The 27,972-nt window shown below is 33.2% G+C and overlaps 1 protein-coding gene across 1 annotated transcript in view; it reads left to right on the forward strand.

Moving 5' to 3' along the window:
- The window catches only part of LOC126750700 (arrestin domain-containing protein 3-like), a 36,924-nt gene extending 10,139 nt beyond the window's left edge, over positions 1 to 26,785 (forward strand). Inside the window, exons 3-11 of the mRNA XM_050460391.1 lie at positions 3,623 to 3,693; positions 3,758 to 3,867; positions 9,843 to 10,011; positions 10,068 to 10,237; positions 10,296 to 10,379; positions 10,432 to 10,555; positions 10,654 to 10,768; positions 26,179 to 26,269; positions 26,412 to 26,785. Of these exons, the coding sequence (XP_050316348.1) occupies positions 3,623 to 3,693; positions 3,758 to 3,867; positions 9,843 to 10,011; positions 10,068 to 10,237; positions 10,296 to 10,379; positions 10,432 to 10,555; positions 10,654 to 10,768; positions 26,179 to 26,269; positions 26,412 to 26,481 (1,004 nt within the window). The 3' untranslated portion in view covers positions 26,482 to 26,785. The remainder of the gene's footprint in view (positions 1 to 3,622; positions 3,694 to 3,757; positions 3,868 to 9,842; positions 10,012 to 10,067; positions 10,238 to 10,295; positions 10,380 to 10,431; positions 10,556 to 10,653; positions 10,769 to 26,178; positions 26,270 to 26,411) is intronic.
- Positions 26,786 to 27,972: the final 1,187 nt, after the last annotated feature.

Raw genomic sequence — 27,972 nt, forward strand, 5'->3', positions numbered from 1 at the left:
GCCTGTTTCTTGCACTATTAAATAAACCCAACAAATGAAAACATTCAGGTCTTAATGTACTTGAAAAGTGGGACGCCAATGGTTTACGACCGTTTTATGGCTATCGACCCTTTCGTGTGCTCCTACGGATTAAGAAATGGACTATAGAAACTATTAATCCACTCAAAATTGATTCCGGAGATGACAATCTATTTTTTAATAAAGATATTTTTAATTTATTTATTAAGAAAAAGGGTAAGCATAAGCAATTCAGTTGAAAATCTCAATTGAAAAATTGTTCATTACAGGGGGAAAGAAATATTAAATGCTCGCGGTTTATAAGGAAACTTCGGGAAGATATTTTGGCATCAAAAGTGGAATCCGATTTAGGAATACCAAAAAAAAAAACTAACAAGACCCGACCAAGACAAAAAAATGTCCCAAAAAATGTGGAGTAAAAAAACAAAAAAGACATATGTGACCCATTTTGAAGGACACTATTTACAAACTAACAGCAAAATGCTAACACAAAAAAACATCGCAAAAGTAACAATCAAAATACAGGAGAATACTGAAGAGAACACCAGGGATTTGCGCCTAAAATGTAACGCTTTTCTAAAAAATCTGTGTCTCTCGAAGTCGGAAAGAAAGGATTTAGAACAAAAAACCAGGCTTCAAAGAGAATGCGATCCTTGGAGAAACGAACGATCAGTTCGTGTGACAGCTTCATTTTTTGCAAAAACTTGCAAAGCAAAAGAAGCTAATTCATTTAACTCAATAATTCAAAGTATAACAATAAAAAAACAATTTCGCACCCCTGCAACCGATTATGGAATTTTTAATGAAGATAAAGCAAGAAAAGCATACTCTAAATTAAAAAATGTTAAGGTAACTAAGACCGGGTTAGTAATACACCAGAATTATCCATTCATCGCTGCTTCACCAGCTGGACTTGTGGGCGATGATGGAGTAATAGAGATTAAATGCTAGTACAAAATAAGAGAAAAATACACACAACCGCAATGTCTAGGGATAATTTAGAATTTTCTTAATTTTTTTTTTAATTTGTTAAAATTTTATTTACTTGCTATAAATATAAAAATATCTAGACTTTATCCTTATTTTAGACTGCTTAAACCACACTGTACATTTTTCTACTTAATTTATTTATCTCAAATAAATAAACAAATACACATATCGTTATTTATTGTCTTGAATTCTTTTACCAAAAAAAAGTGTTTGCGTTTTTTTGGAAAAAAGTTTGTTCATAGAGCTCAGTATAGTTCTTGCTAAGCATGCAGCGCAGACATTTAACGAGAGAAGAAATGATACGAGCGGTGGGCCTTTTAGATGGTGGTATGACGCAAGCACAGGTTGCAGTGAACATGGGCACTACTCAAAGCGTAATTTCACGCTTATATGCACGGTATCGAGAAGAAGGCGATGTGGCGGAAAGGCATAGAGGTCGCTTACGTATTACAACCCCTCTACAGGACCGCTTTTTACACTTAAATGCTCGAAGACGCCCCACTGTAACAGCACCAGAATTGCAAATCATGCTACAGCAAGTGCATAACGTTGAGGTTTCAGCCGATACTGTACGCCGACGTTTGCACGAAAACAACCTACGTAGTCGTCGGCCTTTAAGGGTGCAACCGTTGTCCTGGGGTAATCGAGGAGTACGACTTTTGTGGGCGGAAGAACATTTGTTGTGGCAAAATGAAAGTTGGGCAAATGTGCTGTTTACTGATGAGTCTCGGTTTGGAATTTACCCCGACTCAAGAAGAGTTCGCATGTGGAGAGAGCCTGGAAACGCAAACCGCCTGTGCAATGTCCAGGAAGTGCATTCTTTTCGTGGCGGAACCATCATGGTTTGGGGAGGCATTAGTATTGGAGGAAGAACAGACCTCATTTTATTAGAAAACTTTTTAACTGGCAGATTATACGTGGATCAGATACTGGCACCTGTTGTTATTCCGTATGCAGCAGCAATTGGCCAAACCTTTGTTTACATGCACGACAATGCCAGACCACACACTTCAAGGGTTGCTAGAGAGTTTCTAGAAATGAATAATATCGATGTCTTACCATGGCCACCTCAATCCCCGGACCTAAACCCCATTGAACACATGTGGGATATGCTTCAAAGAAGAGTTCTTCGTATGGAAAGACCAAGAGACAATAGAAGAACTTTGTTTCTGACACTTCAAGAAGCCTGGAATGAGATACCCCAAGATGATATTGATCATTTAATTCTAAGCATGCCCAGACGATGTCAAGCAGTTGTGAACAGTCGTGGAGGTCATACAAGTTATTGAATATTGTTTTTGTTTATTTTTTGTTAATTTAAAATTAAGAATTAAATTTTTGTAAAACCTAGTTTCTCAACAACTTTAATTTTTTTGCATTTTTTTAGAAAAAATATAAATTATTTAAAATTTTTTGGGTTTTTTTATTACCTTATAAACTACTCTTAAACTTGCAAATAAATTTAAAAAAAAAGATCATATTAAAAAATATATATACAAATTTATTCAAAATATCCCTAGACATTGCGGTTGTGTGTATCTTGAAAACAAGAATTTAGAATTTTTATTAAAAAATGGCGAAGTAAGCAAAGAACATGATTATATTTTTCAAATTCGAGGAATATTAGAGGTGACCAACCGTAATTGGTGTGATTTGGTTTTATATACCGGCAAGGACATACGCATTTTTAAAATCTATCGGTCTGAGGAATTTTGGAAAACAATGCTAAGTAGATTAGAATCTTTTTATTATTTTCATTTACTTCCGGTTTTAAAACTAACCTTTTTATTAAAGAATTTTTAATTTTTATGATTAATCTTGAGGAGTTAATACATTTTGTTTTAATTAAGAGTATTTTTTTAATTGATTCTAAGCATTCATAATTAACCTGATTTTTTAATTAAGAAATTTTTAGAATTAATTTTAAAGAATTAATTCACTCACTTTTTAATTTTAAAAATGCTTTTTATATAATTTACATTTTGATAAATGAAGAATGTGTAATTTACTTAGTTTTTTAATTAGGAGTAATTTCTTAAGTCTAATTTTAATTATTTTTAAAATTGATTATTGAATTAGCCAAATAACTTTTTAAATTAATTTTAATTGTGAGGTTTTTATTATTAATTATGAATTTCTTAAATTTTTTTTACCAATTTTCTCTCAAGGACGAAATACAATTTTTTCAAATAAATTTTTTAATTTTTTTATGATTTTTTTAATACGATAAATAGGCAAATTTATTTAAAATCAAATACATTTTTAATTAGAATTATGAAAATTAAACCAGAAGTAAATTAATAAAAAATAACGTTTTAAAAATTAAGTTAATAAATATTAAAAAAAAAATTAAATTAAATATTTAAGCAATAAATTAAAAATTAAAATCATTATTTCTCGATATAGAACTAATTAACGGAACTATACATTTCAAGGGTAAGTCTGGCTCTTGAAGCAAAAATTATTACTCCCAATATGTCGACCCTTAAGAGCATTTAAATGTTAAAAAAAAGGGGTCAAGAACACCCTTTAATTTGCATATTAAGACGCCAATATCTCAAATTCATCTCTTTTTTTTGCATACAAAGGATTGATAAAATTCCCTTTTTTCCAGCCATAAGGGTAGTATTAAGAGGGAGAGCACACGCGGAATGGAAAGTGATGCTTTCCGGAGATAGACGCACGGTAAATTTATAAATTTCGATATTTTTTTTCAGTAAAAATAATTGAATTTTAACCCTTATTTAAGGTGAAAGGTGACCAGTACTTTATGGACCAGAGGCAAACCATATGGGGAGAGAAGAACTTGGAAACGACCATCCCGATTTTACCCAGGGGGGTACACAAATTCCCTTTTAAGTAAGAAAAAAATCATCTCTTATATTTTATTATTGTTAAGCACTGTTCAGAGTGGGAGCGACGAGCGTCGCGTCGCGATAGCGTTGCGTCGAGCGACGCGACGAAAGTAAAACAATCTAATGTTACGCAGTCTCCTACGTGAGCGATCAGTTGCGATGCGATGCGTCAAAATCAAACGGCTGTCGATCATATGGCATGGCCTACGTGAGCGATTGCATGCGACGAGCGGCGTACATACGATACAAAGCGATGCGACATAATCAGTTGGGTTGATAATTTCGGGCGATTCGCACGTGATTGTCGGAACTAAATCAAAGCATGGATCTAGAAATTTCAATCAATTTAATACAGGAACGTCCTGTTTTGTGGGACAAGAGAAATAAGAGTTACCACGACAGACTATTAACGCACAGAGAATGGGAAAAGGTCGGTGAAGTCATGGGAACGACATGTAAGTACAAAAATATTAACAATAAAATCAAATTTATTCATTCCTATTTATAGGGTGTTGTTCAAAAAATTGTTTGAATTTCTCTATTACTGTAATAGCTGCCCGGGATGAAGCATTAAACTTTTTTCCTAAATTGTGGTGCGGTGTTTTTGGCAAATACCGGTAGGTCTCACGAAAAGATGTGGTTTCGGCTTCAGTGATGGATTCCAAATCGCGAATTATATTGTGAAGCAAAGTGATTACTTTCACTATATGCTCAGCATTTTCTACATTGGTTTCGACAGCTTTCTGTAAAATTCTAAATTTGGATACTATTGAGCCGAAAGAGAGCATTCCACTACCATTCTTGCCCGAGATAGGCGATAGTTATAGTTGTCTTTAGGGTCACCTTCTTTTGTCGTCTTTTCTGGAAAAGGTCTCATTAGATATTCTTTCAGAGGGAATGCAGCATCTCCCACTAAAACGTATGGTGCTTCTATATTAGACCCTGGCAAATTTTCTTCTTTGGATAGTTGCAGTCTTCCCAGTTTAAGAGCCTGTTTAAGGGAACAATTGTCAAACACTCCTGCGTCGTTATCTTTACCATAGGAGCCTACATCAACCATTACAAACTTATAATTTGCATCAGTTAGAGCCAGTAATCCGATTGAAAAGTAACCCTTGTAGTTATAATACATAGAACCAGAGTTTCTCGGTTTTTTTATGCGGATGTGTTTCCCGTCGATACTTCCAATGCAGTGAGGATATTGCCATCTGTCGCAAAAGCTTTGCGCTATTAGTTTGAAGTCTTTTACAGTGGGTTTAGCCATGTGAACTGGTAAGTATGTTTTCCATATGGCTATACAAACTTCTATGACAATCTTGGAAACAGATGATTTCGAAATTCTGAATGAGAAAGCGATTTGGCGAAATTGTACCCCAGTAGCCAAGTATCTGAAATCAAAACGTTATTTATTTATACAAGCTCTAAAAATTATTTGATGTAACAGAGTAAAACATTCAGAACAACTCGAGGAACAGCCCTTGAAAAAAAAATGTTTCCATTACAGTACAACTCGAGTATGGAATAAAAGCAGGTTTAATTCACAAATTTTTTGTTTTAGATGATACCGTCAAGAAAAAATGGAAACATCTGCGAAATACTTATTGTAGGGAATTGAAAAAAATTCCAAAACCCCGTTCAGGAGCTGATGCTGATAGCGAACCAAAATATAAAGGCACATGGCCTTATTTTGAATGCATGTCATTTTTAAGAATAATAATAAAGCCTTGAAAAACTACTGGTAACATCCGACAATCAGAAAATTTACAAGAATTCTCTAACGAAGAAAGCAATAGTATAATTCTATCGGAATCGGCAACTATGGATGATGAATCACAAAACACAGATGAACATAATATAATTGTTGAAGAAATTAGTGAACTTGAGTCGTGGATGTCTATGGCAGAGGACACCAGTTCTACAGCAGAAACAGCATGCACGGAAAGCAATGATCACATCACTCTGCAACCAGGGACTACGATTTCCACATCTGGGCTAGACACACAAGACTGCATCATTCTCCAACAGATGCCCTCTAGTTCCATTATTCAGCAGACGCCGTCACGTTCCATGCCTTCAAAGCGCGCAGCTCCAGTAACACAAAATCGCTCTTGTAAGAAAAAAAAAGTTGGCGAAGAATTTCATGAGGCTTTCCTTGAAATTGAAAGAGAGAAAATAAACTTATTGCGTAAGGAACAAATCAACGAGGACGATGATGACATATGCTGGTTCAAGTTTTTATTACCTTTGATGAAACAATTCCCAGCATTAAATAAACTGAAGTTTAGGACACATATGCAACAAATATTAATAAAAGAACTGGAAAAAAATGATTCAGCTTTGCCCTCCTCTAAGGTTACTCCTACAAACATGTTAGAGTAGATCATAAGTAATAACCACTGTATTGAGATATTAACTATATTATTCAGAATTTCATTAGATTTTTTTGTGAACTTTTTTTTTTACTTATCTCACGGTCAGCATTAATCTTTCTTCGACAGATATAGGCCGTTGGAAGTTTGTAGAACTTAATAGTATTGCAGGTTTTATGGCCTTTAAAATGTAATCAAATGTTGTTGGTAACATTCGTGCATACTCCTTAAATTTGGTGGGTTGACTTCTCAACTGTTCATACAGATGATGGAATTCACCATGTAAATGCCTTTCCAAGTATATAATATTGGTTTTACTTCTTTTGCGTTGAAATTTTTTTACGAATTTGTATTTCAAGTAAGAGTTTTCGAGCAAAAAAGAAATGCGTTTGTTCATAGTGAAACCACCGAGAAACGCTGTGGCATGACTGATGTGAGCGACGCGATTCCCACATAGGACAGCGGCATCGAATCGCATCGCTTCGCCCCTCATCGCATTATAGACGCATCGCATCGCGTCGTTAGCTTCGTCGCAACTGATCGCTCACGTAGGACACTGCGTTACTAAATAGAAGCATTCAGAGTGAGAGCGATTAGCGCGGCGACGTGACGCGACGCGACCGCGACGAAAACAAACGGATTTGTTTTTCTATTGCGATTTGGCGCGATTAGTCGTCAATATGGCTTCAACAGAGGAGGACGTTTCTGAGGTTTTAATTGCAGAAATTCAGGCAAGACCTGCACTTTGGAACACAAAACTGGCGTCACATAAAAATATATATTTAAGGGACAAAGTTTATATAGAGGTGGGAGAGATTTTGGGATTATCAAGTAAGTAAAAAAACACTAGTATAACTTAGAAATTATTTTATTAATTTTAAGTTACAAAACTTATAAATTATCCTCTGCAAAATACTGTTTAAATGAATTTCGAATGTTTATCGCCGTATTAGCTGCTCTATTATTTCGAACTGTCATTCTTGGGTTTAAGTTTATACTGTTTTGTTTTTTTCTCTAGAACATTTAAGTAATCCAAATCGCGACCTTCATCATAGTGTCTAATGAAATTGTGAAGTATACATGCGCATTTAATAACATTAATAGCGGTTTGTTCTTTAAGTAAAATACTTGTATGAAAAATTCTAAATTTTTGATATAATATACCAAATACATTTTCAAAGCATTTTCGTGCACATGAAAGACGGTCATAGAAACGTTGCTTTTCATTATCTAAAATTCTATTTCTTGGTCTTGGATACGGCCTCATTAGATAGGTTTTTAGCGGATATGCCTCATCACCTATCAGGACATTTGGCATAATAATATTAGAATTTGGTAATGCTCGGTCTGGAGGTACATTTAGTCCATTTATCTCTAACAAATTGTAAAGTGTCGAAGACCAATACCACCGTCACTTTCAGATCCTTTTGCACCCCCTTCTATAGTGATAAATTTTTTGTTAGCATCGGCAACCGCTTGTAGTCCGAGAGAATAATATTTCAAGTAATTAAAATATGTCGTTCCACTTTTGGGAGGACATTTTATTTGGCAGTGCTTTCCGTCAATAGATCCAAAACAGTTTGGAAAATTCCACAATGCATTGTATTCTTCGATTATTACTTCCAACTGCTCTTGACCAGGAAATGGCATGTAATCTCCTTATAATTTTCCCCAAATAATGGCACTTGTTTCCTTTACGATCTCAGAAACTGTGGAATATCCAACTCTGAATTCGTGTCCCGAATGTTTATAGGTGGTTCCCGTGGCAAGAAATCTGTAATAAAAAATTAAAGCTGAGTGAGATGCAAATTATATTTTTATACTAGCGCCTAGTTAATATGCGACAAAGATGCTTATATGTTTTTATTTTTTTCTCTTAGTTTTATTTATTCTTGTTGTTTAAAGAAAGCATTTTTCTTTTATGTATCTACAATTTTATCTATTTTTTCACCCAATTTCTTTTTATGTCCTATATCGATAAAATGTTTTAATACTCTTTGTTTCGTACGTTTTCAGTCTAAGAAAGATCTAATAAAAACATCGCAAAACAAATGAGAACTTCTATTTATTTTGCTGTCCGAATTCCCATTATTTCATTTACTATAGAATGGTAATGCTTAAGAACTATTGGATGTAAAATTATTTTAGAGAAAACTGTAGCCGCTCGTTGGAAGAATAAAAAGGACACGTATCGCCGTGAGTTGAAAAAAATTCCAAAATCTCGTTCTGGAGATGGAGCCAGCAACTTTTCATCTTCTTGGCCATATTTTCATATGATGTCGTTTTTAAAAGATATTATGACTCCGTCCACCAAATATGGGAACTTATCTTCTTCCCAGCATGAAGATAAGGATAATTCTGAAGTTGAGGAGGACTCAGAAACCCAATGCAATTTTGATCCAAGATCTCCGGATCCGGTATCAGAATTATCAGCGTCGCAACCTATGACCAGACCAAGACGAACAGAAAAAGACTGCTTGACACCAAAGAAGACCGTTTTTTTGAACTTGAAAACAAGAAGCTGCAGCTCTTATCCCAAACCTTGGTTCAAGATCCACCTGTAGCAGCTCCAGAATGTGATGATTTAATTTTTTTTAAAAGTCTAATACCATATATGAACAAATTTTAACCGATTCAAAAACTGAAAACAAGAAATACAATCCAGCAAGTCATTATAGACGAAATGTCGGGCATTGAAACCTGGAGACCTGAACCACTACAAACCCATTCTGCCAACAATTTAACACCACTGCAGCCACTATATCCTAATAATAGCATTATTCAAGAGAGTACCACATCAGCATTTCCACCGGGATTTTCTAATTACCCATATACATAATCAATAAGTAAGTTCCCGATATATGTATCTATGTAGGTAATACATGTATATTGTGTATATTTTGTTTAAGTTGTTTCTTTTATTACTTAATAAGAATTCATGTTTTTTTTTGTTAAATATATTTTTATATACGAGTATGTACATTTAAATGTTTTTCTCACTTACCTTATAGTAATGACAAGTCGTTCTGCAGGTGATATGTAGCGGCTTCTGACGAAGTTTGTTTGTCTCTTCTCCAGATAAGGACCAACGTTTTTCAGCAAATTATCAAACGATTCGATGGACATTCTCAGGTAGTTCCAAAATCGGTCTGGATATTTTCTTAATTTAGGGTACAGATGATGAAATTCACCAAACCTATATCTTTCCCTATTTATGGGGTGAATTCCTACTTTTTTGTTTAACCGTTTAAACTTATAATAGTCCACTAACAGAAACAAACGAACTGCTTTTGTTGGAGCCTTTTTATGAACTGATGAAAATAAATTTGTAATTTTATTATAAATTTTCAACGCTTCGTCACTCTGAATTACTAACCGCGATGCTGGTCGCTCCCACTCTGAACAGTGCTTTAGTCTTATTACTTGTAATATTCCTTTATCTAATTCTTAGGTCTTTAAGGTACTTGAGTCCTTGAAAGAAATCTTCTAGTACTTCTAAACCTCTTCCAGAATTATTTAGACAGATCCTGAAGTTTGAAACTTTAATCCAAACATTTCATTTAATCCAGTCATTTTAAGTGCCTGGAAGAAACTCTTTTATTATTTTTAGATTCACCTTGCCGGAATCGTCCCTTCCATGTTCGTTCGAGAGTAAAGCGGCCCAAATCCGGTATTTCTTTAAAGTGACCATCGACATTCCCTACGCCAGCCCGCCCCAAGGGATGAAATATTTCACCGTCATAGGGCCACACATCGACTGCATGGACGAACATTATTTAGTATAATTAAAATAAATAAAAATAATAAAATAAATAATACATTTATGACATTGTAGAAGCCCACCGTATTGGAGGATCGTAGGTCGACGTGCTGCTGGTGTTGCAAAAAAGGCACGGTGTCCCTCAGGTGCGTACTGGAACGATCCGCGTACGTTTGTAGGGAAAGTATTAAAATCAAAGCCACCATAGACAATCAGGGTGAGGAGGAGGTCAAACTGAGAGTGAGGTAGAGTGAATTCGAAAAACACCATTTCTTTTTCTAAAGAGCTGTTTTTATCTTGAAGGTTAGAGCAAATTTGCGAGTTTTTTATCGACCGGGGGGTCCTTGGGGTGTCTAAGGATCTGAAAAATGTGGTCCTAGAGTACAAGTATGTATGTTTTTCATTTTAATTAATTTTTAATGTAAATTTAAACTTACAGGGGCAACCCCGTAAAACCCCATAAAAGGATTAAGTGGGACAGTGGGACGGTGTTGGTTATACCACCTGTGCCCACCACTTTGGTTAATATTTGTCGATTAATACAAGTTTTTTATGTGTTAACTGTAAGTGTTCTTATTTTATGTATAATTAATTTTAAATTAATTCAAATTCAATGCCTAACGTTAACAAAGTCAAGGTCAAATTTCATTTTATTTTTTAGGTCAGTTTAGATACAGAAAAAGAGCCGGATCTGGTGTCGGTTAATATGCCACTGATCATCGGTACGGTGCCATTCAGGATACCAAATAGTGATAAAAGCCCCGCAATAAAATATGGTAATTAATTTTTTTTCTAATTTTATTTATATTTTAAATGTGTATGTATAAGTTTTTCCTAATATAATTTAACAATTTACTATATCTTTTAATTAAAAATTTTAATTTTATATTTTAGTTTTCTTAAGAAAAAAATTGGGTAACTTTTTAAATATTAATTTCTTATTAAGTTAGCAAAAAAAAATGATTTTCTTAAATTTTTTATTTAGAAAACCCCAAACAAACATTTCTTAATTAATATTATAAATTTAATTTTTCATTAACCCATTTATGGCCAGTGATGCGTATACGCAACACTGCACTAATTATTTATTTACAAAAAAATAGTGCTTTTTTCGCCTGAAATATGGGCTGGTACCATTGACGCAAGGTTGAACAAAAGTGAGAGAATTAAATTTGAACCATTTTTTTCATTTGCTTTCTTGTACGATTTTTTTAAAAAGCCGGATTTTTTCTTATATATGGCCGCACATTTTTAAAAATCATATGCTCCTATTTGTAAAACTCAAAAATAATTAAAACGATTTCTAAATAACGCACGGATTTTATTACAATGAAATCAAATTAAGACAGAAGAGAATAAAAGAATAAAAATATTAATATAAACGCAAACGACTAAATTAAGCTAAAATAGGGTTCTGTATCCGACAAGTGCACCCTTTTCAGGCCAAAACCCAAGTGTCCCTCATTTGGGTTCAAGTTTATTTATTTATTTATTTATTTACGCCATTCAACAGAAATACATCCAATTACTGAATGGGAAAAAAAAATACATTTACAATCAATAACAATAAGGAAATGCTTAAAAAGAAAAACAATGAGAAAAGTAAAGAAAAAAAAAAAAAAACAAAGTTTTACTGAGAATAGTGTACTTTTTTGATATCTGCTATGCTACAGTTAAATAAGTCACATTGACCCTGAACAGAATTATATGTGTTACAGGCTCTGCGTAGTGGAGAATATTTGTTAATGTTCAAGTTGCCCTAGATCCATTTGTGTAACCGGATACCCAAAGAAATAGTCATCTTATTTATGGATTTCTAATGATTTTAAAGATTTTGCCTGGTTGTTGTCGTCAAGTGGTGATAACATTCGGCCATCCTGACTTTAGAGTGACCTCACTTGTCACAGTACCATAGCTTGACCTGAGTATAACAGAAAAACGGGATATAAGAAAATTATAGATTCGGGGGCAGTAATAAAATTTTATAACGATATGCATTTATGTAGATCAAATAATCTAAATAATTTTTATTATGTTACGGGAAGCAGCTTTCGTCCTGTACTTGTCTTTATAATTTCCTGAAAAGGACTTTATAAGCTTATATATATCTGTAAATATCTAAATAATATGTTGTTGTGTTCAATCTGTAACCGTAGAAAAATGTGCCATAATAAAATAAATATTCAGGGATAAATAATACTACAATCAAAGAAAAATAACATCAAGAGTAACATAAAAATGGGTAAAATGTACGTACACATATAACACGCTATAGCTATATGGGCCCGCGCTAGACTAATAATCTAGCCCCTGGAAATGTACGAGCTATACCAGAGGCTCCAGAACCAATCCGGAATACCGCGACTATACCCTATTCCTGGCTCAACCTCAACTTGACCGCCACAGAACATCATACCATACCTTGTACTAGTTCACCGGGCCATTTCCAGCATACCTTTACCTATCTTATCTCTGAAAATGTACACGAGTATACCAAGGTACCAAATATACTCGGCTCCCAAGATGAAATATGCTTAACATAAGTTCTTGGACCATTTTCAGATACCTCTCACCTTTTGCTACCCTTACAACCGGATCCAAGGAATTAATATTGTCGATACCAGCTACTCCTACATACGGAGTCTGCGATCTGGTCATTCCCGGGACGTCCCTGACCTCATACCGGTCATTTCCCAGCACCTTGGAGATCCTAAAAGGTCCCCGCCATTTCGGCAACAATTTCCTACTGGACCCTGTAGCCTGTGAGGATGCTATTCGTATCAACACCAACTCTTCAACTTGATATTTATCAGGAGCCCGACGCCGCGCATCAAAATGTTCTTTTTGGCGTGCCTGATAAGCCGGATAATTATCACACACCCTTTGCCGTAACGCGGTAACGTCAATGTTCTTCGCAACTTCCTCGGGTACAAATGCAAGTTGTCCCGTTACGCGATAGCCCATCAGAACTTCACTCGGAGCCGCCCCTGGTGCCTTATTCACTGTCCCGTTAAGCCCTAATTGAATATTAAGGACATTTTTGTCTCAGTTGTCGTCTTCTAAGTCAGCTGCCATGGATGACAAGAAATCCAAGATAGTCCGATTATACCTTTCAACCTGTCCATTGCCCCCTGGCGACCCCACAGCATTCAGGTAGTGAGTTATTCCCCGAGAATTACAAAACGATTTAAATTTATTGGATGTAAACGCAGTACCCCTATCGCTGATAGTTCGCCTGGGCACTCCAAAAACTTTTATCATATCTATTAAAGAGTCTAAAACATAGCGCGTTTTTGTATTTTTAACGGAATAAATTAAAATAAATTTGGTAAATGCATCAATGATAACAAAAATCTGAGTATTCTCTTTGGCCTGTTTTAATAAATGGTCCTAGATGGTCTATATGAATAGTATGAAAAGGTCTTGCTATTTTCGGGATAGGATTCAAAAATCCGGGTTTTTCATTCTGCTCAGTGGACATTTGAGGAGGCGGCGTATAGCTTCTTTCCTGATCTCTACTGGAGCGATAACGAGATAACTCATGATCACCAGATCTTCTTTCCCCACTTGTGGAACACGTGGAGTGTACGTAGCCGCGTTCCGAGTTTCGGGGCATCTTTACATGAAATTAGGTCTAATAAACAATACTTCGAGTTTAATAGGTCACTGGATTTACTAATCCTACTTCTGATGTAAAACTCAAAAATAATTAAAACGATTTCTAAATAACACACGGATTTTATTACAAATCAGATTAAGACAGAAGAGAATAAAAGAATAAAAATATTAATATAAACGCAAACGACTAAATTAAGCTAAAATAGGGTTCTGTATCCGACAAGTGCACCCTTTTCAGGCCAAAACCCAAGTGTCCCTCATTTGGGTTCAAGTTGCCCTATAGATCCATTTGTGTAACCCGATACCCAAAGAAATAGTCATCTTATTTATGGGTTCCTAATGGTTTTAAAGATTTTGCCTGGTTCTTGTCGTCAAGTGGTGATAACATATTTAATGTTTTTATTTTCAAAGTTTTGTATTTTTTTAACACTAATTACATTCCAAACTACACCATAAAATTGAAAATCCAGGCCTAGTTGAACCAGGGTTTTCCTAATTAGGTCAATTATGCTGTTGCGTTCTCGCATCACCGGCCGAATAACGAAAATTGCCTGTCACAAGTGTGTCTAGACAAGTTTTTTAGGGCAGTCGACTACTATGTTTTATTTATACAATATTTAGTCTAATCTGCATTAAGTGCATTAATCTGCAATTAAGTCTGCATCTAATCGAGTGCGTGTTGTAATAAAAGTTGTTATGTTAAAAAAAAATGAGAAAGTTTCTTACGCAAAAGGAGTTAGAGTTGGCCTTGGAGGAGGTTGTAAATGAGCTTGAAAATGAAGTTGGTGTAGACCGTCGTAGGTCGAGATGCTATTATTTAAATAAAACACCCATTTCAATAAAACACGAAATATATTTTAAAACGACTGTTTCTAACAAAGATTAGAAGGGAACTGCCATTATACTTTTTTAAAGATCATTCTCAGCCGAGAGTGTTTACATTATCGGCATTGGGATAAAGAAAATAATTACTGTGTCTCTTAATCGTCGGAGTCGGAAAGATTGATGTATTGATAATGGTTCTTGGGTGATATGACCACACGGCCATCCTGCAGCCCTTACGTCCTCGAACGGATTCTGGAATTATATACATAAATAGAAGAGGTTGCCAGAATTTTTACCAGAGGTGGCGATCACTTTTGTCTGAGATAACGATAAACTTTACTTGAGAAAGCAATCGATTTTACTTGAGATGGCGATCAATTTTGGCTGAGATGGCGATCAGTTTTGCCTAAGATGGCGATCAATTTTGCCTAAGATGGCGATCAATTTTGCCTAAGATGGCGATCAATTTTGGCTGAGATGGCGATCAGTTTTGCCTAAGATGGCGATCAATTTTGCCTAAGATGGCGATCAATTTTGCCTGAGATGGCGATCAGTTTTGCCTAAGATGGTGATCAATTTTGCCTAAGATGGCGATCAATTTTGCCTAAGATGGCGATCAGTTTTGCCTAAGATGGCGATCAATTTTGCCTGAGATGGCGATGAGTTTTGCCTAAGATGTGTTAAACAAGATACGATTAAGAATGACTATGGATTTACCTTAACTTTTTTGAATTTCAAACGGCTTGATATTTTCCAAGCAAACTGTTCCCTCGTAAGGTCTTTGTGATCTTTATGTGTGAATGTCCTCTTTGACACGATGCCTATCATTCGGCAATACCTCGATAATTCGAAGGGGTCCTCTAAATTTTGGAAGTAGCTTTTTACTTTCGTTATTGGCCGAAAAATTAGTAACTTTTGTCATCACTAAATCCCCAACTGAGACGAACTGAGGTGGAGATCTTTCCTTGTTGAATGTTAGATTTTGTATCATTCGATTTTCATCCAGATTTTTGGCGGCTATTTTTCGACTTTTAGTGACATCTAAAGGTTCTTCGTCAGATATGGCATGTAGATCACAGTCAGTTTTGAGATTAAACCTAAACAAAAGTTCTGAGGGCGTGTATTGAGTAATTCGGTGTTTTGTACTGTTAAGTCCATGTTGAACTTGATCGATTTTTAAATCCCATTGATTCTTGTTAAGATCCGCACCTGTAGCAGCAAGAGCATCTAAGATTACTTTGTTGACCCGTTCAACCTGTCCATTCCCTCTTGGTGTACCCACAGCTGTTGTGAACAATCGAATTCCTATTCTGTCTATGTATGTTTTAAATTCACTAGATGTGAATGCAGATCCAGCATCAGTGATTATGCGTCTAGGGTTACCCAAGATTGAGAAAAGTGTTTGCAACTTTTCTATTACTTCCTTTGAAGAGGTATTTGGAACTGGATATATGTAGGTGAACTTGGAGAATCCGTCCACAATCACCAGAAGGTATTTATTGCCATTTTCTGTTTCTATAAACGGACCTAAGTGGTCTATGTGAAGAGTGTGGTGTGGCCTAGCATACTTGGGTATGGAATGAAGATAACCTGGTCGTTTACCTCTATGTTCCTTATGATAGAAACAGTGTAGACAAGCACCGATATATTTCTTAACAAATCAGTTCATTTTGGGAAACCAGTATGAACGTTTGAGTCTATTAATGGTTTTATGAAAAGAAAGATGACCAATATCGTCATGATTAGCCTTAACGATTTGCCACCCACATAGTTTGGGGACTACTATTCTGAGACCGAATGAAGTTATTCGGAATAACTTGTTTCCTCGGAGATCAAAATGATCAAAAATTTCTTTTTTATTTTCATTGTCACCGCTTGATAAAATTTCTTTAATTTCTTTTATGTCATTATCAGAGTGTTGTGCCTCTCGTAAATAATCATTTTCTGTTATAAGCTGTACTTGTTTTGTATTAACTTCTATATTATTTTGAAAGTTACGGCTTAATGCATCGACATGTTGCATTTGAGAACCTGATTTATGACACATTTGAAAATTAAAGTCTTGAAGAAAAAGAAACCAACGCGCAATGCGTGGAATAATTGTTTGTTTATTCCAGGCATTTTTAACTGCGTTGCAGTCCGTAAAAATAGTAAATTCATTTTCCGTTAGATAAAATCGAAAATTTTCAAGAGTTTTAACGATTGCTAATAGCTCTAGCTCAAAGGAATGATAGTTTTTTTCTGAGTCAATTGTTTGCTTACTGAAAAATGCTACAGGGTGTTCAAGGCCATTTTCTTTTTGCACGAGGATACCAGCAAGTCCATCCCTACTAGCATCTGTATAAACTATTATGGGTAATTGCGGATTAAAAAGTGCCAAGATCGGTTTTGAAGTTATTTGTTCTTTTAATCTATCTACAATTTTTGAGTCCAAGACCATTTTGATTTTTTTTTTAACAACTTTGTTAAAGGTGCTGATATACGAGCAAAGTCTTTAATAAATTTGCGAAAGTATCCCACCAAGCCTGGAAATTGTCTTAATTGATGTTGACTTTTGGGATAAGGAAAGTTTGAAACCGAAAGTATTTTTGAATCAGAGGGTGATATTTTATTAAAATTTGTTTCATAACCTAAATAATTAAGTTTTTCTAACAAAAAAAATACTTTTTTAATTTGATAGTTAAACCATAATTTTTAACTGTGATTTTATTTAAAGATCTATAATCTACAACCAATCTATTTTTCTTATTTACTAGTAATGCCGGACTTGAGTAAGGTGATTTACTGTCTCTAATAATACCAGCATCAAGTAATTCTCTAATAATATTTCTCAATATTATTTTATCTTGCTCACTGCAACGATAAGGCCTATCGGTTACTGGTTTTTCTGTTATGTTTCTGTCTGTCTGACAGACAATTTGTTTTTAAGATATGCACCTAATGTATTAAGAGCGGACATATTAGAGCTTCAAAAGCTGAGGTTATATTATCATCCCCGATTGCTGCACAAATTAAAGAAATTTTATCAGAATCCGTAAAATTTACTTTTAATTTATTAATTATAGATAAATGTTTAAAGTAAAAATCATATAATGAGCAGCCCTCAGTAGGTTTATGGTTAAAAATGTTCGTTAAAAGTACAAAAGCATCTCTTTTTGACTGAAAACTAGAAATTAAAATATCTTTCATTTTGCCTAAGTAAACCGAGACCATCCCAGCTCATTTTCTATGTAACTATCGTACCATAGTTTTGCAGTGCCTTTTAGTTTGTTTAAGGCTTGGAAGATCGTAATACTGTCGGACCACTTATATGTTTTGGCATTATATTGGACAATTTCTATCCAATCAATAATATTGATAGATTTAGGGTCAAATCAGGTATAATTGTCGATATTTTTGAAGTTAAACTTGTTTCTGTGGATAGCTGTTCAAAATATTGACGTGGGGGTGTATAACTTACAGTTTTTTGGCTGGTATGGACCTTTTTGTGTTTCTTTTCGTGCACTTTTCTCTTATGCTTTCTATCACTTGAACTACTACACACTGAACTAGTAGACGACGACGAAGACCGATCTCGTCTGGACTGTTTTTTGCCCATTTTATTAAAGTTCTTGGTCACTTGCCCGAACAAAACACCGGCTCAATGTTTATTCATCCACTTCTGATGTAGACCGTCGTAGGTTGAGGTGCTATTATTTAAATAAAACACCCCTTTCAATAAAATACGAAATATATTTTAAAACGACTGTTTCTAACGAAGATTAGAAGGGAACTGCCATTATACTTTTTTAAAGATCATTTTACAAAAACTATAGAACAAAGAAATCACTGTATTATACAAAAATAAAAGAAGTGCTGAATATTAAATACGCTGGACCCTCAGCCGAGAGTGTTTACATTATCGGCATTGGGATAAAGAAAATAATTACTGTGGCGGTCTCTTAATCGTCGGAGTCGGAAAGATTGATATATTAATAATGGTTCTTGTGTGATATGACCACATTGGTAAGTATTTCTTGTACCTTTTTTTCGTCTATTTTTTAATTATACATACAATATTACACACACAACAATAATGTGTGATTTTTAGAATAAGTCGACGCAGTCTACATTCCACCCGAGGTAGAACAACTCACAGACGAGGAAGAATTTTCAGAGGACCCGGAAAATATCGAAAATAGCCAGAATGGAGATATAGCGGGAACTTTCGAGATCCCCACCGTTCGAGACGAGATTTACGATGAATCTGACGAAGAAGATTTGGCAACAAAACGCAGAAAAATCCTAAAAAAAAGTCGGTAAGTTACAACCCGACTTGGAGATCTGGATCATTCATACACAAGAATTTACCTTTATCCAAAGAAGAGGAACACATTCAAGAACTGAGGGGCGAATTGGAGGGTTTGTCACCGTTGGACATTTTTTTCAAATTTGTCGATGAGAATCTTATGGATTTGATTATCCAGTTTTCAGAAAAATACGCACAGGACAATAACAGACACGAGTTTCATCTATCACGAGAAGAACTGCTGAATTTTCTTGGGAACCTAATTTTGTCTGGATATCACAGCTTACCCCAGACAGATATGTATTGGTCTTTAGATGAGGACAAAACTATGCATATTGTCAGAGACTGCATGAATAGGAATAAGTTCAGATCGATAAAGCGAAATCTACACTTGAGTGATAATAATAATCTGGATAAAGGAGACAAGTACACAAAACTCCGCCCTTATTTTTTGATACAATGAATGAAAAATCCTTACAGTTTGGCATTTTTTCATTCAACTTATCTATTGATGAGCAAACGGTTCCTTATTTTGGACGCCATTCTTGTAAGATGTTTATAAAAGGCAAGCCTGTGCGTTTTGGTTTCAAACTTTGGTGCATTTGTTCTTCGAGTGGATGCCTCTACAAGTTCATTCCTTATGCGGGAGCAGCAGAGAAGAACAGTGATATTGGACTTGGTGCGACTGTAGTTGTTGAACTTTTGTCAATTGTGAAAAATCCGCAAAATCATAACGTCTTTTTTGATAACTTTTTTTCATCCTACAAGCTCTTATCTCTTTTGAAAACCAAAGGCTATTTTGCCTCAGGAACGATTCACGAAAACAGAACCAGTCATTGTCCTTTGGTTGATAATAAAGTCATTTCAAAAAAAGAAAGAGGCACCTATGATTGCCAATTTGATGAATCCACACAAATTTCATTGGTAAAATGGAACGATAATTCTATTGTCACGGCAATTAGTACTCATTATCATGTAGAACCTCTTACTTCTGCTAAAAGGTATAATAGAATATCGAAAAAAGAAGTGTCAATCCCACAACCAGCTGTAATTTCAAGATATAATAAATACATCGGAGGAGTAGATTTGCATGATAATGGCGTGGCAAATTATAGAATCGATATGATGGGTAAGAAATGGTGGTGGCCACTATTTAAAAATACAATAGACAGTACTTTTGTCAATTCCTGGAAACTCTACAACACGGTGAATCACAATAAAATGTCACAACTGATAATTTTAAATCATTCATCGCCGTACGCTTATTAAAAACAAAGAACTTTGTCGCTAGACCACTTCCATTAGAACCACCCAGTTAAGTGAGGGTTGATCACTCTTACTGGACATGTAATCAGTAGGTCTGACTCCCGAAGAAGATGTCGTGTATGTGTTGATACACGTGAACGTTACAATGAGCGTTGCACTATTTATTTACACGCTGACTTTTCGGCAATATCACTTAACGCAAACACACGCAACACCACTTATATCAGAAAGTAGCAGATTTATTTCTTTTTTGATTTCACATATGTGTTTCTGTAATGTGTTTTCATAATTAAAATATATAATTTAAAAATTTTAAGTTTTATTTCTATCCTTGGCCGTAAATCGGTTAAACAGTTTAACAAAAAATCAAATAAAGTTTAATAGTATTTTGTTAATCATAAATAATATCTTATTTATAATTAAAATTTATTGTATTAAATGTATCTAAATGAATTTTGTATTTAATACATTTTATAATTAATTCCTTAATTTTTAATAAATTTACTTTTATTTAAATATTCTAATTGTTATTTAAAACTATTTTTAAATGCATTTTCATATTAATTTCAATTTAGTTTTAACATGAAGATCGACATTTTGTCTAATTTATTAATTAAATTAGATTATATTTTTTAATTTAGTTGTAAATGATAAAAAAATTATAAATATTTAATATATATATATTATATATATATATATATATATATATATATATATATATATAAATACTTAATTAATTTTCTTTTATTTAATTGTCATTAAAATACAAATTTGTATACTTTTTAATTAACAAATTTTAATTCTAATTCTCAAAATTTATAATAAAATTATTTAAAATTCACATCTTCTAATTTTTATATTCTAATTAATTACTGCAATTAAAATGGTTTATTATGTTACTAAAAATTAGAACAGTAACACCGTTGATTGAATATTTGGGATCGGATATGGTTATACCCCAAATATTCAATCAACGGTAACACTTAGAAATGCTTCGGTAGTTCCAAGTGTTATGGGCAAAATAAAACACTGATTATTGAATTAACTGTTTTAATTAAAACTCAAAAATGGTTCGCACAATCTTAATACAATTACTTTCCGAGTCTCAACTTAAAACTAAACTCTCTTCAGTCCCAAACAACTATTATTCAGTGCCGGGGCCCTACATCTGTCAACTAAATAGGGCACTTAAGTATTTATTTATGACTTTTCTGGACACACAGATATTTAGTTACATACTTATAAATAAGAAACTGCTTATTCACATATTCTAGATTAAACAAACTTAAATGCTATAAATGTCTTTTGAATATTATTTTTAAATCCATATTTATGAGGTGCCACACAAGAAGCTGTAACCACTATCCCGGTTGGCCCAAAAATACCCAGTCAACAGATAAACCCACAATCAAGATGATGATTGGAGCGGAAACAATGCATACTATAGTAAAACTTAATGAACTACATAATTAAAATAACATACACAATATTATTTATTCATGATAAATTTTCTCAAGAGCCCTCTGAATTGATTCAAAGTAATACAATTTTTGATGTTAGCAGGCAAGTTGTTAAATAGAATTAAACCTTTGTACAGAACTGAATTATTCATTTGGGTTGTGTTACACCTGTCGACCAGTATGAAGTCTATACGATTTTTCATATTATAGTTATGTAAATCTCCAAAAACTCTTAATTTATTACAAATATAATCGGGAAGCATCTGAGGTTTTAATTTAAAAATAAACAAATAAACGTTATACAAAATTCTTTGATGTACAGACAACATCTAGGACACCCAACATAGAGACAACAGGCGTGTAACGATTACAATTTAGAATCAGTCTCTATTTTGAATTCTTTCCAGTTGGTCAATTCTATACTGTGGCTAGTTAAACAATAATGTTGAACAGAACTGTAAATGAGGAAGAGCAATCGCGTTGTAGAGTTTTAATTTGATGTACATTGACAAATTTTTCCCAACTCTTGTGATAAATCCAACTTTTTTTGAAAATTTTCTCATTACATAATCTGCATGAGCATGGAAATTCAGATTGGCATCGAAAATTGTTCCCAAATATTTAATTTCTTTGGCATACAAAATACTTTCCCCATTCACAGAAATCTGTATATTGCTCAAGTCTATAGAACTTAATCTAGATCTATTGCCAAATATATACAAAACTTAGATTTACTTGCATTTAAACTTAGTTTATTTCTACAAAGCCAGATGAATAAGTTATTGAGTTCAACGTTCATGACCTGTTGAAGTTGATGAATGTCTTTATGCACCACATATAACATTGTATCGTCCGCAAACAACACCACATTACACCCCCGCACTACCTCCACCATATCGTTGACATACAATAAAAATAGCACGGGGCCCAAAACCGTTCCCTGCGGCACACCATGCTTTACATTAACACTTTCAGATGAACTATTTTTGTACATGACTCGCTGAACTCTACCACTTAGATAAGATTGAAACCACTTCAATACATTATTTTTAAGGCCTGCCTAACCGCTCTAATTTCCTAATTAACATTTCTCTACTCACGGTTTCAAATGCTCTCTTAAAATCCAAAAACACAGCAAGTACTAGAGTCAAGGGCCCTGAGAAAATTATCAACTATATTAATAATGACAGACTCACATGAATGATTCTCACGGAACGCCGATTGGTTAGGTACAACTATTTTATTTATATTACCATGTTCGAGTAGCTGTTCCTTAACACATACTTCAAGGTACGGTGTTAATTGGTCGAAATTCATTACACAATTTAGTGTTTTGCACTTTTGAAACAGGAACAACAGTAGAAAGTTTCCAGGCTTGCGGAAAAACCACAGTACTTAAGGATGTATTGATAATATAAAAAAGACGATCACCCACAACATAAGCAACATCGCTTAGAGAACATACGCATAAGAACCTGCTTAGAGATGCCACTCTCCACACCACCAACGTTTTTTTAGATTTTAGAAGTATTTCCTTCATTTTAGTCATCGAAACTTTATTAAATTGTGTCAAGGTATTCTGGACTGAAGGTGGTTCAATGAAATATGTTTGACCATTTGCTGCTGGTGGAATATCTGCAAGAATAAGATCAATACTATTCACGAAATAATTATTAAATCTATGTGCAATATCATCCTTCTGCGTAATGATTTCATTTTCAAACTTTATTTCATTAGGCATGTTTTGGTTTTTTTCCTGGCAAAAGCGTCTTCAGATTTTTCCAGAGTTCTTTTGGATTATTTTTATTTAGATCTATGGTATTCGCAAAAATCTGTCCTTTTCTACTCTTATCTTCAGTTATGTGATGCAACCAGGCCAAGAACCTCAGTTGACCCCATACATAATTATTATTATTATAAATATTCCTGAATTAACAAAATAAGCATTTTAATATTATTAGGCTCCATAAAAATTGCATTATATAAAATCACTCATCTATTAATTTTCAACGAATAAAGTTTTAGTTAATCGATGGTCAAATTTGTGTAGAATTTATTTTGAATTAAATTTATTCCTTTTTTAAAAAGTAGATGTTCAGTAATAATTCCATCACTGGCGCAGTCGGTAGGATCAGTGATGGAATTATTATTGAACATCTACTTTTTAAGAAAGGAATAAATTTAATTCAAAATAAATTCTACACAAATTCGACCATCGATTAACTAAAACTTTATTCGTTGAAAATTAATAGATGAGTGATTTTATATAATGCAATTTTTATGGAGCCTAATAATATTAAAATGCTTATTTTGTTAATTCAGGAATATTTATAATAATAATAATTATGTATGGGGTCAACTGAGGTTCTTGGCCTGGTTGCATCACATAACTCTTGCTTACTATGTTATTTCTTATAGCCTTATATTCATTCCAAATGTTGTCGTTATTTTCTATGGCAGCCCTTTTATATAATCGATCCCTTTCCTGCATTTGCTCCCTTATATCTTGAGTTATCCATTTTTTATCGGAATATTTCAGTTTTTGCATAATTTTGATCCTTGGGCAAATATTGTCAAGAATTGTTCTAATATCTGTTACAAAAGTATTAGCTAGTAAGTCAACATCCGAACTATTTCTATACCAATTGCATGTAAGCAGTTCTTCCTGAAGTTTATGGCATTTGTAGATTTTAAAAGACCTAGTATATCTTACTATATCCATTGGCTGTTCCTTCGATTGATCCATAGGAATTAAAATAACAGAATGGTCACTAATTTTAGGAGTTTGATGGACTTTATGCAAAAGAGATTTGTCATTTGAAATGAAATAATCAATCAGAGTCTGACTTTTTGGACTATTCTAGTTGGAGTCCTAATTATTTGACTAAACCCATCATTGGTATAAATGATACTTAATAATTTATTACTTAAAAAACTGGTTTTTAATAAATCAAAATTAAAATCCCCAAGAATAATGTTGGTGCCATTAAATCCACTAACTTGCTCTAAATATCCCCCAAAAAACTCTATAAATTTGGCATCTTGTTTCTGAGGCGAATGGTACAAAACAGAGCACAAATATTTACCTCCACCCATAGATAGCTCAAAAGACAACAACCCGACATAATCATTAATCATCAATAGACAATACAGACCCCACCTTATATCTAATATCATTTCTAATAAGGGCCAAGACCCCACCTGTTCTACTGTTGTTACTAGTGCATTGCTCCAAATTGTACCCATCAATAATCAATTCATATGGTTCAATAACCGGCATTACGTGATTCTCACTCAAAAGCAAGATCTTAGGCCTCCAGTCATTTACTAGTAAAATAATGTTATCTTTGTTGTTTAGATAACCTTGGCAATTAAAATAAACAATGTTGGTGTTAAGGGCAATATTTAGGTCTAATTGCTACTTAATATAAAGTCCAGTGCAACGATATATTAGAATGGTCACCCGTCAAAACAGCAGCATTCCACCTGCCAAACAATGTCATCTACCTTCTATTTACATTGTTTGAGAAGTAAAATGCTGGTGTTTTGACGGGTGACTATAATATATCGTTGCACTGGACTTTATTTATTCCTTTGTAACTCTTCAATTCGCTTATAGGAATCACAACTAGTTACATTCCAACAAACGTGATTGACGTTTAGCCCAAGACCATACTTTTCATTAAATACTACACAATTGATACACTTAACGCTACTTCCATTACATTCTTTACTTCAACATCATGGGGTCCACTACACGTTGCACACACTTTATTTTCTTTACACTCTTTCAGTAAATGACCATACCGACAGCACTTGAAACACCTGCGGATATACCATATTCGTTGAAGACAGGACAACGGTTCCAACCAATGTTCATCTTCTCTTTTTCAATAAACACTGCATAAATTAATTATTGTAATTACAATGGTTTATTAAATAACCTTTATGTTACTAAAGTTTTCTAATAATTTTTTTTTGAATATTTAATTCGTTTGTTAAAAAAACTATTAAAACTTTAAAAAAAATATGTTTTTTTTACAAAAAAAAAATCTAAATGAATAAAATTGTGACAATTTGTGAAATTGTGAAACTGAAATATTTCAAATATCGCATCCTTAAATTTTCTTAATTAATTACAACAATTGTAATTAAAGTTAAACAAAAAATCAATTTTTAACTAAAAGATGTATAGACTAAAATGTTAATTTAATTTAATTAAAAAGAAATCATTTTTTTGATTAGTTCCCTATAAATAATATTTTAATTTAAAAAAACTTATTTTTAATCAAAATAGTTTTTGAAAAACTTGATATTTTATTGAAGTAATTACAATCTTCTTAATACAGATTAAAATATGTATTTACTTTTTTAATATTTTTAAATGTTTTAAATATTTGTTTTTATATTTAATTACCACAATTTTCGTATTGTATACATATTTTTAGGAACGTAAAAAAAATTATAGTTAGGATTAAAAATGCCTTAAAATTAACCTTTATGCCTTAAACTTTTAATTAATTAAAGTCTAGTTAAAAATTGTAATAATAATTTATTTTAACTACGCTTGATCTACAAGCTCTTAATTCCTGATGTAGATTTTTTTTACCTTCAAATTTTTTATTAAAGAAATATGTTATTCTAACCTAACTTATTTACTTAAAACATTTTAGTTATAATAACAAATTGTTTAAATTACAATTTTTTTAAAAATTAATTAATATTTTAGAACACGCCTGTTCACATGTCGAGGGTGGCCAGTATTTGGCGCCGGATTTCTTACTGGGGCAAGTCTATGATGGAAACGAACATTACCTAAGGTAGTAAATTAACTAGAGTTATAATTAATTACCTAATTTGTCATTTAAAAAGTCAATAATTATTAAGTGGCCAAAGAAATACAAAGAAAATAGTGTAATAATTTGTATTTTAAATTAATTAGATATTTTTTTTTAATTGTAGGGAGCCGATTGTACTTTACAAGCCGGTTTACGTCACAGTGGACAAATCCGAGGAAACTGACAAGCAGTAATGATACCCCCCACCTCTCTCATAAACTAATAATTAATGACCTAAACCAAATTAATTAATTAATTTAGTTTAGGTGATTTACACTTAACAATTAAACAACAAAAGGCAATAATAAGATGGTCACTTTTATAATTATTATATTATACGCACAGGGTATATATCAATTTTTTTCCTGAATAATAATTAAAATAATTTTTTACTTACCCTTAAGACTGAATACAAAAAAAAAAGAACTTAATTAAAATCAACAGTCAAATATTAAATATGGATTACGTCGCTTCATACAGGGTGTGGCAAGTTCAAACGAAGAATATTTTCGAAATTATTCATAAAACAGTAAAATTGTAATTGGAATAAAAGTTTCGGCTTTCAGTGCCCATTAACTCAATTTTTTGGAAATTTTTGACGCCCTTACAGTAATGATGTATCGTTAATTTTAATTTTTTTTTTTTAAAGATAATATGCAAGAAAAATAGAAACTTAAGTCAAAAACAAGACAGAAGGGAAATATTTTGATCCGTTTTATAGAGAACTTATTTGCTTTACTTAGTTTTAGGCCAATTATTAATAAAATGGAAATTTTCAGTTTTCTGATGACTTAGTTAAATTATAATAGAAATAGTCTTTTCTAATGACTTTTCCCTTGAGTTAGTCGTAAAAAATCAGCTGAAAATAAGTATCATATCGATGGATGGAAATTTTTATTTTTAAGAAAGTAAATTTTGATTCAGGTTAATTGTTAGGAATATAAACATTGAATTATTTGAAATAATTGAAACAAAAAACAATAAAATTGATTTTTACATTCATATACAAGGAGACAGACTCATGGAATTAAACTGTTCTAATTAGTTATCATAATTTATTGTTTATGAGTGCTAAAATCAACAAAAAGGCAAGATCGTATTAAAAAACAATTAGCTGATTATAGCCATTCACAACCGAAACGTCGGATATGTCACTTAGGCCGCTTTCACACGGGTCGGTGTAGCAGCGGTCTGGTAGCGGCGCAGCAATTACCGTAACGATGCTCTGCCGCATTATCTATTTACATGAGGCAACATATTCCACAGCAATGTAGTGAACATGTCGTCGTCTAGTGATGAAGAGGACATTGTGTTATATATGTATTTTAAGAGATTACAACAGAGAAAAAAAAAGAAAATATTGGGTGCATCCATACATTGAAAGAAACATTAACTGTAGGTTATTGTTGCCGCTCAAGAATGAACTTTAAATGATGGAAAATTTCAGTCAATGTACAGAATGAGAAAAGCTTCATTCCAAGAACTTGAACAACTTATTAGTCTAATTATTCGTAGACAAAATACGAGCATGAGAGAATGTGTAAGTGCTGGAGAAAGGATTTTAATAACTTTACGGTAAGTACTATGAATAAAACAAAACACACTACTCTACATTATCTGTACTGAAATTCGAGAAAAAAGAGCAACATTTGGTGCTACGGCTGACCCTGAATGCACTGTCGGAA

The sequence above is a fragment of the Anthonomus grandis genome, chromosome 2, assembly GCF_022605725.1.
Source record: "Anthonomus grandis grandis chromosome 2, icAntGran1.3, whole genome shotgun sequence".
NCBI classification, from domain to species: Eukaryota; Metazoa; Arthropoda; class Insecta; order Coleoptera; family Curculionidae; genus Anthonomus; species Anthonomus grandis.